Source organism: Zeus faber (genome assembly GCF_960531495.2).
Source record: "Zeus faber genome assembly, chromosome: 4".
Lineage (NCBI taxonomy): Eukaryota > Metazoa > Chordata > Actinopteri > Zeiformes > Zeidae > Zeus > Zeus faber.
In genome coordinates, this window is record NC_137191.1 from 7973543 (window position 1) to 7986421 (window position 12879).

Here is a 12879-nt window from a genome sequence, read left to right on the forward strand (position 1 = left end):
GGATTATTGCGGAAAATAAGCTCTGTGGCAAACAGAGGTTGATGACGCTCACACCTTTTTGTTCAGCAAGATAATCTTTAGAAATGAACACCACTTTTGTAATGTTTAAAGCGTGAATTCAATCGCCAGGAGTAAAAAGCGAACGTTAGGCTACAAAAGAACTACACCACGGACGCATGACTCCGTCACCACCGCTGAGCCTCCAACTTGTCCGCCTGTGGAGGCGGACTAGTGAGTAGACGGCTTTCCGTGGTCGGCGTGACGACGTTTAATGTCAGCGACAGGCGCCGTGGTCTCATTCAGCCACTTGTGAGCAACAGTCTTTTTTTTAAGACACGTCAAAGCTTCAAGATTCTCGAGTGGGGTATTTACTGACGTGTTTTATGCCGTAGAACAAAATGTAAAAAAATCTCTTGAGCTCGTGTTAACCGCAGACCTCATTTCAGGCATCGAACCAAAAAGCCGTTCAGAAAACGCATTGACTTTGGGACGAGGGAACCGGAACAGCAAAAATGCGAACTCGTCCCTGGGTTTAAGGACTCATCACTGCCGTCGGCGGCTCTATTCGCTAGCCAGCGGAGGCATATTAAGACGCTTTTCCACCGCATAATACCGGCTCAACTGGACTCCACTCGCCTTTTTTGGTTTTCTATCGGGCAAAAGTTGTGGATGGTACCTAGTACCTAGTACCGAGTACATTTTTTTCAAGGTTACCTTGCAGACAAAATGGTTGACCTCCGTAAGAGGCACCTCCGCAGGTTGACAGGAAATCAGTGATCTCAGCAGCCGATATTGTGTTCTCTATCCAAAGTTATAGCCTTGCTTTATACAATATTTTTAATTTAATTAATGGGTTAATTTATGAATAATTATATATTATAATTCATTTAGCTAATTTCTAAGTTGAAATAGAGGTCTAGGGCCTCTACAGTTGCGCTGAATAGAGTCGGTGAACACCCTGGGGCCGTGACTCCGATCAGAGAATCACTGAGGAGGAGCTTCATTTAAGTGATCTTTATTTGAAGAAAGATTGCGGTTATCTGTCACTGACACACAACTTCCCCAAAATGCAAGAAAGGAAACGCAGGTCCTCAGTAAACAGAGCGGGATAGACCGAGGGGCGCTCGTCAAAAAAAGCAGGAACTCTATTCCCCTGAAAGGGCCAGTGACCTAATACCCATAAACTAAAATACATGTACAATACGAGTAATGTTGCCATTACATATTACATCGCTACATTAACGATTGTATTAACAAAGATGGTCCTACATCTTGGCAATGAATAATAAATGATGTGAGCAAATGCAAACGGGGGGGTGGGGGTGTGCCACTCATGAGTCCGGCAGGAAATAGCAACAATATTAACAAGGGCTTTCCTACACAAGTGTTTATCGCATGCGGTGGTGGAGAATTCTCTGGATAGAGGATCTTAAAACTTTCTTTTATACAGTGTGACAAATAAGGGCAAGTGTAGGCGTTGCGAGATAGACCTTTCTCATCAGCATAGGATCGGTATGACAGTGTCACTTCTTTTGACGTTGCGAGCTTCCTCTTTTCATTTGGGAATTAGCACACTTTGAGATGTGGTGTGGGGGGTGGTGAGGTTTGAGCAGCCACACCTGTCTTGGGTCTGGGTAATTGGGCCCCGGATCAGCGTGACTGTATGCGTGTTGCTTGTTAGAGTAATCAACCAACAACAGGTGAAACCCCCATCCCGCCACACACACACAGCAGAGGAGCCCTTGTCAGGACATGTCGTGCATCTGCTCCGAGCTTGTTCCATCCAGCCCACTCTTCACAATCAAACGGTCTGTTTCAACCTCATTGCCTGTGTCGCAGGGCGCTGAAATCTGCAGGTGGCAGGCGGATCTGCTACATACTTGTTGCCCCCGTCCACGGCAAGCATGGGACGGGACAGAGCCCCCGTCCCGGGACACACCCAGAGGGCGGACGGGGCCCCCGTTCCCAGACGTGCCCAGAGAGGGGACATCCCCCGTCCCCGGATGCACCTGGAGACGAGACAGCTCCCGTCCACGGACGTGCCCAGAGAGGGGACATCCCCCGTCCCCGGATGCACCTGAGGACGGGACAGCTCCCGTCCACAGACGTGCCCAGAGAGGGGACAGCCCCCGTCTCCCCGAGCAGGGGGAGTCCCCAAGCCAGGCTACGATGAATTATTCGTTGTTCCACCTGCTAGCAGCAACAGCAGCATCCCTCTTTACCATGTTTGTTTGTAAGAAATTGTTTAATAAATATAAAAATAAAAAATATATTTTAATAAAATTATTTCGTGAACATCAACACATTAACATAAGCATTTGTAAACATTTAAAATAATTGGTAAGTTTTTAAAGATTTATTGAAATAACCTTGGATTGGCACATTTTGAAAATCTGGACTAATTGCAAACTTCTCAATTAAGAATGCTGTATAAAGCCTTTGAGAGTCAATTGACTTATAAAATATATTCTATTTCTAATGAATAAACTGTGCTGTGTTTCTTCACAGGAAAAAAACAACAAGAAGATCAACTTCTGCTGCTGAGGTCACGTGATTTCCTGTCAACCTGCGGAAGTGCCTTCTAAAATATGGCAGACCCCAGAGATGTCGGTTGACAGGAAATACATCAGTTCAGCAGCGCAGGTTTGTCTTCTTCGTGTTCATTCACAAATAAACACATAATTATGTTCGGCGTCAAATCGACCCCAGAAATTTACTGAAATTCAAAGTGTTACCCAAGTTCACACTTCTGAACATCAGGAGCACATTCAAGTCAATCATGGGAAAAAAAAAACCACACCAACAAAAAGTATATTAAAAACTCAATAAAAGTGCGTGTCTGGTGTGGGGCTGCCAACGTCCAGGATAAGGCCAGACTCAACGGGTCATCAGAGCAGCAGAGAGGATCATCGGCGGTGACCTGTCCACCCTTCAGGACCTCAACACTTTCAGATAAAGAAGAAAGTCCAAAAAGATGATCAGGGAGAAATGATCCATCCCCTCTGTAACCTGGATGGATGCATTCATGTCTGTACACATCTGTATTCCATACACATGTACATGGAGAGAGGACTCTTCCATGAGAATCATCACACATCACTTCAACTCACTGTTATCCATTTATTCATTCATTTCATCAACCAAATGACTTGCAGTGCAATAACAGTATTGTGTTCTTCTCGGGTTAAACTCTGCCCCTGGCCCTCGTGACCTCTGCTTGGCACCAGGTTTGTCCTTGGGCCTCCAGGATTTTGATAATCTGAAAAAACGGTAAACAAAAGATCCAATCATTCCTGTCGCTGTCCAAGATCGTGCACTATTTTTTCCAGAGGGGTAAAAGTTTGACAACTTTAACCCAATAATAACCTCCCATTTCTCACTTAAATCCTGAAAAGATAGTTCAAACAAGTACACCCTTACTAACCCACAAAAAATGTCTATGATGGTTTACAAAGCTCTCACTGGCCTGGCTCCAAATTATATTTCCAAACATGCTTGTCAGATATGAGCCGGTCGGGTCCCCTGCCATTGGTCTTTTGCACATTCCAAGAGTTAAAACTGAAGCTGGCAAAGCAGCCTTCTGTTTTTATGCTCCCATGTTGTAACGGCTTCCTAGTCTGTCTGTGGTATGCCTCCACATGTTTTTATTTTAAAAGCACAAGGCTTAAAACCTTTTCAGCTTGTATAGCAAATTACTAAGCCCCCACACTCCTAGCATCCCCATACCTTTGGCCTGCCAGACCAGGGTTTCCCCATACATTGACAACTTTGTGGTGGCTCGTCACAGTGTTTTGTTTTTTTATTGACCATTTAATCGTAGAGCTGTGTGAGGGATATTTTTTATCAACGCCAAGAAGATGGCCGGCTGGAATCCCAAAAAGGAGAATTAACAGTTATCAACCTTATTATAAAACAGCAGGGTTTCCAAGATTATCATATAGCTGCTAGTCAGGTTCATAATAGGATTTCTCAAACTGATTTCTGGAATACAGTTTAGCTTTTTCAAATTATTATTATTATTATTATTATTATTATTTCAGGTCATTCTAGATTTTTATTTTAAAGTGACTTAACAGACAGAGCCTACATTATGAGCTGGTCTCCCTACACTACAGATGGCTAGTTGTGGTCTAGTTGTGTTCAGATCAGTTGAAAGAGATAGTTCCCTGCGCTCACTGGATTCTTCCAAATATTAAAGTTTGATAGACAACACTGAAAAAAAACCATAGAAAAGCAAAGAAACAAATGAAAAGACTGTATCTTACCGCTGTGGAAACGTCGTCTACTTTTTCTACAAGTGGCCTATGCACATGCTCAATGTAGATGCTGACGCCAACTTCAGCCGCTGAGGTGACCTGGCATGTTTCCTGTCAACTGTAGAAGTCTATGGGGGACGTCTGCCATTTTGTCTGCGTCCAGGTTCCTGAGCTGAGGGAGAGGCCTGCATCCAGATCCTTATTCTGCAGCCGGATCGTTCTCCTGCCGCTGGATCCTTCTCCTGCAGCCGGGCCCTCCTTCGGCAGCCGGACCTTTCTCTGGCAGCCGGACCCCTCTCCTGCAGCCGGACCCCTCTCCTGCAGCCAGATCCTTCTACTGCAGCATGAACCTGCTCCTGCAGCCGGACACTGCTCCTGCAGCCAGACCCTGCTCCTGCACCTGGACCCTGCTCCTGCAGCCAGACCCTGCTCCTGCACCTGGAACCCTCTCCTGCACCTGGAACCCTCTCCTGCACCTGGAACCCTCTCCTGCACCTGGAACCTTCTCCTGCACCCGGAACCTTCTCCTGCACCCGGAACCCTCTCCTGCACCCGGAACCCTCTCCTGCACCCGGAACCCTCTCCTGCACCTGGAACCCTCTCCTGCAGCCGGACCCTGCTCCTGCAGCCGGACCCTGCTCCCACACCTGGAACCCTCTCCTGCATCTGGATCCTGCTCCTGCAGCCGGACCCTGCTCCTGCACCTGGAACCCTGCTCCTGCATCTGGACCCTGCTCCTGCAGCCGGACCCTTCTCCTGTAGCCGGACCCTTCTCCTGTAGCTGGAACCCTGCTCCTGCAGCCAGACCCTGCTCCTGCACCTGGAACCCTGCTCCTGCATCTGGACCCTGCTCCTGCAGCCGGACCCTGCTCCTGCAGCCGGACCCTGCTCCTGCACCTGGAACCCTGCTCCTGCATCTGGACCCTGCTCCTGCAGCCGGACCCTTCTCCTGTAGCCGGACCCTTCTCCTGTAGCTGGAACCCTGCTCCTGCAGCCGGACCCTGCTCCTGCACCTGGAACCCTGCTCCTGCATCTGGACCCTGCTCCTGCAGCCGGACCCTTCTCCTGCAGCCGGACACTTCTCCCGCACCTGGAACCCTGCTCCCGAAGCCGGACCCTTCTCCCGCACCTGGAACCCTGCTCCCGCAGCTGGACCCCTGCTCCCGCAGCCGGACCCTGCTCCCGTAGCCGGAATCTGCTCCTGCACCTGGAGCCCCCTCCTGCAGTCGGACCCTGCTCCTGCAGCCGGACCCTTCTCCTGTAGCTGGACCTTTCTCCGGCATTTGGAACCCTCTTCTGCATCTTGAACCCTCTCCTGCAGCCAGACCCTTCTCCGGCAGCCGGACCCTTTTCCTGTAGCCTAACCGTTTACCTGTAGCCGAACCCTTAACCTCCAGCTGGACCCCTCTCCTGCAGCCGGACCCCTCTCCTGCAGCGGGACCCCTCTCCTGCAGCTTGAACCTACTCCTGCAGCTTCAACCTACTCCTGCAGCTTCAACCTACTCCTGCAGCCAGATCATTCTCCTGCAGCCGAACCCCACTCCTGCAGCTTGAATCTTCTACTGCAGCCAAACCCTTCTCCTGCAGCCGGACCCTTCTCCCGCATCTGGAACCCTCTCCCGCATCTGGGACCCTGCTCCTGCAGCCGGACCCTGCTCCCGCATCTGGAACCCCTCCATCATCTGGAACCCTCTCCTGTAGCCAGACCCTTCTCCTGCAGCCGGACCCTGCTCCCGCATCTGGAACGCCTCCATCATCTGGAACCTTCTCCTGCAGCCGGACCCTCCTCCTGCAGCCGGACCCTTTTCCTGTAGCCTAACCGTTTACCTGTAGCCGAACCCTTAACCTCCAGCTGGACCCCTCTTCTGCAGCCGGACCCCTCTCCTGCAGCCGGACCCCTCTCCTGCAGCTTGAACCTACTCCTGCAGCCAAACCCTTCTCCCGCATCTGGAACCCTCTCCCGCATCTGGGACCCTGCTCCTGCAGCCGGACCCTGCTCCCGCATCTGGAACCCCTCCATCATCTGGAACCCTCTCCTGCAGCCGGACCCTGCTCCCGCATCTGGAACGCCTCCATCATCTGGAACCTTCTCCTGCAGCTTGAACCTTCTCCTGCAGCTCGATCCTTTTAAGCTGAGGCGCTACCAAAATGACACTATAGACTACTGATTGGTCAGAGAATCGACACCAGCGTCATCATTTCGCGAAACAGAACGTCCTGCACAAACCCGCCGTTTTTAAACAACTAAGCTACTGTAGCGGCCGCAATTGTTTTTATTCACTGGACTTCTCTGTTAAAAGGCAACCCGCAAAACCACGCCGTGGTCCGTTGAGGAGGTGCGGACGTTCCTCTGTTTGGTTGCCGACGAGAGGATCCAGCGAGAGGAAGACACCCCGGCAGTGCAGGAGAAGTAAAATAAAATCAAGTGACTGCAGATCCACCAAGAACCACGACGGCTCGAGTGGTTCCCATAGAAAGAGGGAAGTGGGTCGACCAGAAGGACGCGCTATTCGGCCACAGAGCGCCGCGCCGCGGGAGGGAGGGAGGACCAGCACCGGCCACGCCTTTGTTGGAGTCCATGGAGGACAGTTAGTTTGTGGGTTTTTTTTAACGTTAACTGTGTTCTCTGCGCGAAAGCTTCGTTTTTTTCCACATGGCTTGATGGTGGAACGCTCACTTCTAACAACCAAGCCTATTTTACAATTAAACTTGTGTAAGATCAACAATAACAACACGCTTCATGTCGACACAAAGCACACAACGGTAGCTAGCACTGCTGCGGTTGTGATGTTGTTTAAGTTGCATTTTCTAGAGTTGTTATTTCGTATTGTGTTGCAGTTGCTCGCGTAATTAAGTATTAAGTTCAGTATTTTGTACGATCTCTCTGTTCAAAATGACGGGGTTATTATTATAGGTTCGGCAAGGTGAATAACTGTTTTGGGGCGTTTTTTTTTTTTCTTTTCAATCGAGTTTGGTCTGCGCCGGAATGTGTGTAACCTTCAGTCCCCCTGTAAACATTACAACAAAAGGTCAAATTCCAACTGCGGTGAGCCCCGTCCAGCATGTGGAGCCAAGCAGAGGGAGGAGAAGCTGTGTCCGCGTCGTCCTGTAGGAATGAGGCTGATTTAATAACTGTGAGTAACGAGACGCTGGTTACTTGGTAAAGCTTCTTTTTTTTTTTTTTGCGGTGTCATCGGGATACCCAAAATTGAGAATTAATTCAGTGTGTTGCTTCTCCTGTCACGGAGAAACAGCGGTTGGATACTGTGACACAAATGTACTAATAACAAGTCGCCTTGGACAGAAGTGTCCGATAAACGACACCGTCTCCTGCAATGTGACGCGGTAATCGTGGATCAGCTGCTCTGGCGCGCTCACATGGAAATAATCAGTGAAATCAGTGAAACGTAGACCTGTAGACCCGTCCAACTTTCTCAAACGAGGCACGTTACTTCACTGGTGAACTCTGCCCGAGCATCAGACTGAGGAATTGCAGAAATGGTCATAAGGGGACGTTTAACATGCATACTGGGCACAAAACTACAGCGTCGGACAACCGGTTTCTTCATCATAACCGAAACGACAGATCCTCACGGTTAAGCCATTATTTTTTTTTTTAATTTTTTTTTTGCAAGAAATGTTTGTATAAATGATCATTTGGTCATGTGTTGGAGAAGGATTCTGTGCAAAATAATGGTGCTGTTGTAAAACAGAGTAAGTTAAGTTTTTATTGAGCACGTATTATTGCACCCATGAAACGGGTTTAGGCTGATCATTTCAGAGTGGTTCTTTTTTTTTTTGTTTGTTTGTTATTTAACAATTATTTTGTTACATCGACTCTTGTTTTTTTTTTTTATATTCAACTCTTTTATTTTTTTTAAAGTATTTCCTCCTTATATTTGCCTTGTTATTTTATCTTTTTATGCCCACTACATAGTTGTTGCCTGTCATGCCCCAAGAAGTTCATTGTACCAAATGACCTTGTGTTGTCTTGTACACTTGACAAAAAAAACACTTTGAACTTTGATTTATGATAGTGTCCAATAAACATCATTAAAACAACATTAATAAAAAAAAAAAGGTATTTTGGTTGCTTTTAGCAGACGCAATCATCCTCTGGCTGTTTACCTGCTTCTGCAACACTGGTGATATCTTAAACTCCCTGACGCAATCAATCAATCTCCGAACAATCCTATCCAGTTAAACAGGATGCTGCCGTGTCCATCTCAGGCAGATTTTCACAAAGTTCCCGATTTTTCTGTTTGTTTTAGGGAGCTGTAGCTTGAACGTCAGCGGAGTTTGAACTTTACTTTTACATTTTTCAGCGAAGCCCCTCCACCCACCACCATAACACTGAAGATGGCTCTGCACCATCACGCGGCTATGCACGCTCTCCCGCCACACACACTGACGCAGCTGGCACAGAGCTGGTTGGCGGAGGACACGCCAAACTTTGACCCGGCGGGGGCGTGCGTGGGCTCCCAAGAGGTGGAGGCCAGGCTGCTGTGCAAGACGCCGGGTAGCGTTTTGGCCGGAAGCCCCTTCTTCACGGCCGTGTTCGCAGAGGTGGGCTGCACCGTGGAATGGCTACGCCAAGAAGGAGCTGAGATAGGTGAGCTTTGCACTTACTGTGTATTCCAAGCGTCACAGTGGTGTCTGACGTTATGGTCGTGGTTGATCCCAAAGAGAAATATAAATGGCGAACGTCATCATCTAACAGGTTTGTTATGCAGCAGCTGCCGTAAGTTCATTTTAAAAGCTATATCACGATATGGGCTTTGTGTCCAAGAATATACACTTCTACATTCTTTTGACATTTGTGTCCAGATTGTACATTTTTACGTTTACTTTTTTTTTTTTTTTTTTTTTGCATTGCATCCATACAAAGTCAAAACTCTGCTTAATGCCTATCAAATTACCTAGATTGAATTCATGCAATATTATCCCAAACATCCAACTCAGGGATGATCGGGATTATTTAACATAATTTTTTTTTGTGATGCTTCACAAAATGATATTCCAGTCCAGGCCTATTCTGTCTTTGTGAAATTCATTTTTTTTTTTATTCCTTCTCTGCAAGGGCAGATAAAGACAGCACTGCACAAAGTGTATATACAGTTTATAATTGTATTAGCCCTAAAGAGCGCCTGAGTAGGCTGCACTGATCATCGTGCACATATCTCCAACCGCATCTTAAAATAATAATTCAGCCCACATGTGATGCTGTTCTGATAGACAATTTTAAGAATTACTTAAAAATTTGTTTTAATCTATTGTGTATCGTTTGAGTTGGGCACCTGGGCTCGATTAAGTTGAGCGCAAACATAGTTATACAGAGGGGGTTTTGAAGTATGGCAGTGATGAGCTCCACCCTCAATTGGATAGAAGGCTGGAGACCGACAGGTGAACGCAGGGGATGTGGAGAGAGGCAAGCAGGCAGAACGGCAGGCGAGTTTGTCTGTTACACAGGTCGGCCCATCGAGGGCGTGGCAGCGCGGGGCGCCCTTGAATCCTCTGCCAGGACTGGCTCCGCAGTTCCGCGCTTCACTTTGAGAATTCTGCGAAAAAAAACCTAAGCCTACAGTTGACGCCACCAGGTCCAGGCGCCGTCACCTTGACCGCCGTGGTGAGGGGCCCGGCGAGGTGTCTCCTTCTGGGGGAGAGGCCGGCCCTCAACTGCCTGGCCCGGGCCTCGGGGATAGCCAGCCGCTGCTCTCAGCTCCGCAGGAAGGCGGCAGCTGCCCGGTGGCACGGGGAGGTGGCCGGCACACGGAAGACCACCCCGGGCTTCCGTCTGGTGGAGAAATATGCCATGCTGGTGGGCGGCGTTTCCATGCACAGGCAGGACCTGAGTGGGATGGTGATGCTGAAGGACAACCATGTGTGGGCGTCGGGAAGCATCACACAGGTAGACAGACATGGGGGGGACCTGTCACGCTGGGACGTAACCTGGGTTTTCTGTTTTTGGGCTTTTCTTCCAGTGGAGTTGGTGCCAGTGTGTTTGTGTGTCATCCTGCAGGCAGTGAGGGCGGCACGCTCGGTGTGCGGCTTCAGCAGCAAGATGGAGGTGGAGTGCAGCTCCACTGAGGACGGCTCGGAGGCGGCCAGAGCCGGAGCAGATATAGTCATGCTGGACAATTTGACGCCTCAGGTACAAAATTACATTGCGTTACGTTACGTCATTGAGCAGATGCTTTTGTCCAATGCGACCTGAGGTGGAGGTACACTTAAAAACAAGTAGAAGTTTTGGACCAAAAAGACGTGGTCAGAACAAGATAAGGACAAATTGACGCGGTGAACCGGGTTCTGGCGGCGTTCTCGACGGAAGCCCCTCAGGCGAACGGTGTCTTTCTTCTTTCTCTCGTTCTGAGAGCTCCCCTCGTCGCCATTGGTCCAAATGTTGTTGCGTCATGGCAGAGGAGGGACTTTGACCTCCCTTTTCGGGTCATTCATCCTCCTCCTTTTTCCCGGTTCAACAAGCTTGTTTTTTTTTCTCCGAAAACCTCAACATTCAGAGCATGTTTTGTATATATATACTGTATCTGAGTTTTTATTTTTCTCCCGGGGGAAGGGGGTCCCTGTTGTGCACTGGCGCTGATCACGCATGAAGATAAGGCACGGAGGGCGACGGGTCCTGATCTAGACCTGATCCAAGCTCTTCTATAGCTTCCTCTTCCCCCGTGATCAGTGAACTGTGCTGCAGCTCTGCTGTTGCACGCACAAAGCAGCCGCATTCACTTTCCGTTTTGTAACGTCCGACATATTACAATACTACTATTACTAATTAGTATTTTACAAATAACAATTTTTTTTTTTTTATTCGGGGGGGGGGAAACAGTAACCGCGGCAACCCTATTTCAAACTTAAATAAGGGACGTTCTCGCCTTGGATCAGGACAGTTGATTACGTAATGGGGAGAGAGTGATCCCTGGTCCACTCTGCGTCCTGTGACTCAGAACAAAAAAAGGATGTATTTATTTTGAGGAGCACGGCGCCCAGACGCAAGTTTGATTTAAAATTCAAAGGGATGGGAAAACAATAATTTGCACGTTTGCGCGTGTGCTGACGTTTATTTGAGGGAATCCTATCCAAATAATTTGTATGAGTGGGATGTAAGCAATGTCTCCCCTCCTCTTGTGGGGAAAAAAAAATTAATAATAATAAATTCAGCATTGCTTGCTTGGTGCATATAGGGGAAGGACTGTAGAGTTAGAGTTAGAGGGTTTTTGGTAATGACAGTATGTTAGACATTAAGGGGAGGAAAAAAAGACACTCATGGGGAAGACAGGTCAGTGCAAGACGGGTGCAGGCGTAGTCTGAAGGGATGGCTCTTTATTCTGTGACCGGTGTCGAGGCTGAGAGGAATGGAAATGAAAATGGGGGGGGAATAGACTGACTAGAGCTACACAGAGGTCATCGCTCAGTTTCACCCAATCCATTTCCCTTTTCCTCTACTTTCACGCTCACCCTCAATTGTGTGACCCTTTCTCCACTCTGCCCCTCTGTCAGGAGCTCCACCCTGCAGCATGTGTTCTGAAGAGGGAGTTCCCAGCACTGATGATCGAGGCCAGTGGGGGTGTGACTCCCGAGAACCTGGCAGAGTATTTTGGCCCCCATGTCGACATCATCTCCCTGGGCTGCATCACGCAGGGTTGCCCAATTGTGGACTTCTCTCTTAAGGTTCAGAAGCCTATTTCCAACAGGGTGCTTTTGAAAATAATGGAAACATAATTAGGCCTGAGCTCAGTGTGAATTTATCTGTAATGCGCCGGTCCTGATGTATGAGTGTTTGTGAAGTCGATCCGGGGGAGTTGTTTACATGATCGTCCTCTCAGGCGCAGTTGCACAAAAGACAAACGTTAAGAAATGTTACTTTTAGTGTTTGTTTGTTTTGTTCATTCTTCAGCGCTTGGTCAGTGCAAAAAAAAAAAAAAAAAAAAAGGTAAAATTAATGCAGATTTTCAATTTTTCAATCCAGGCCTCATTGAAATATTGGTTCCTGTCATTTATAACTGTGTGCGGCACAACCTCACCGAACACTTTACTACAGAGAAACTAACCACTCTGCTGCAGCTTCTCACTGCTTAGATGATGTTCAATGGGGAAATTGTTTAGACCTTTAAAAAAACATTTTGGCTAATGGGGGGGAAAAAAAAATATTTCCAACATGTTCTGAATAACACTAAAATCTCTATTTATTTAATACGCAGGACAGCAAACAGCAGCATGGAAATACAGTGTTTGAAAAGGAAGATCCAAAAGGAGATCTGTTATTTCACTGCTTTGAAGCATTGTTTTTTTTTTTTTTTTTTTTTTTTCCAAACATGTGACAGTGTATCTGATCAGATACAAACTTGTATGTTCGTTGTATGTTATTAATAATGATGTTAATATAAATGAAGATTTCAAACTGCAAAACTCTCCGCCGTATTTCTTTCTCCAGTGATTCAGATGAGAAGATTAACAAATGCAGCCAAAATGTGTTTTTATATTTCACCTGAAACTATCTTGAGAACGCAAACGTGTTGAAACCACAGCTGAAGTTGCCACGGAACACCCTCTCAAAGCCGAATTAAAGGAAGTGGGGTTACAGACAGTTATAGACACTCTTGTTCTAACGGGT

The 12879-nt window shown here is 47.7% G+C and overlaps 2 protein-coding genes across 5 annotated transcripts; one reads left to right on the forward strand and one right to left on the reverse strand.

Moving 5' to 3' along the window:
- Positions 1–3152: 3152 nt before the first annotated feature.
- On the reverse strand, positions 3153–6702 carry LOC307228873 (uncharacterized protein). 2 transcript variants are annotated; one of them, XM_079998705.1, is made up of 3 exons: positions 4961–6702; positions 4266–4903; positions 3153–3259 (listed from the first exon to the last, which is right to left on the reverse strand). In XM_079998705.1, the coding sequence occupies exons 1-2, from the start codon at positions 5556–5558 to the stop codon at positions 4371–4373; spliced, it is 1131 nt and encodes a 376-aa protein (XP_079854831.1). In that variant the 5' UTR covers positions 5559–6702; the 3' UTR covers positions 3153–3259; positions 4266–4370. The 2 variants fall into 2 exon arrangements, with proteins under 2 accessions (XP_079854831.1, XP_079854830.1); XM_079998704.1 differs by having other exon boundaries at positions 4266–6702.
- A 91-nt stretch (positions 6703–6793) lies between these two features.
- On the forward strand, positions 6794–12633 carry LOC307229621 (nicotinate-nucleotide pyrophosphorylase [carboxylating]-like). Of its 3 annotated transcripts, none has more exons than XM_079999644.1 (6): positions 6794–6852; positions 7286–7390; positions 8582–8868; positions 9854–10164; positions 10276–10407; positions 11766–12633. In XM_079999644.1, the coding sequence occupies exons 3-6, from the start codon at positions 8616–8618 to the stop codon at positions 11985–11987; spliced, it is 918 nt and encodes a 305-aa protein (XP_079855770.1). In that variant the 5' UTR covers positions 6794–6852; positions 7286–7390; positions 8582–8615; the 3' UTR covers positions 11988–12633. The 3 variants fall into 3 exon arrangements, with proteins under 3 accessions (XP_079855770.1, XP_079855769.1, XP_079855771.1); XM_079999643.1 differs by having other exon boundaries at positions 6822–6969; XM_079999645.1 differs by having other exon boundaries at positions 6822–7390; positions 8587–8868.
- Positions 12634–12879: the final 246 nt, after the last annotated feature.

Bases quoted from the DNA above. Each gene is read 5' to 3' on its own strand.
- LOC307228873 (XM_079998704.1), bottom strand. From the start codon at position 5,558: ATGCAGAAGAGGGTTCCAAATGCCGGAGAAAGGTCCAGCTACAGGAGA.
- LOC307229621 (XM_079999644.1), top strand. From the start codon at position 8,616: ATGGCTCTGCACCATCACGCGGCTATGCACGCTCTCCCGCCACACACA. The intron at 10,165-10,275 runs GTAGACAGACAT...GTCATCCTGCAG, and splicing joins CGTCGGGAAGCATCACACAG to GCAGTGAGGGCGGCACGCTC. The intron at 10,408-11,765 runs GTACAAAATTAC...CCCCTCTGTCAG, and splicing joins TGGACAATTTGACGCCTCAG to GAGCTCCACCCTGCAGCATG.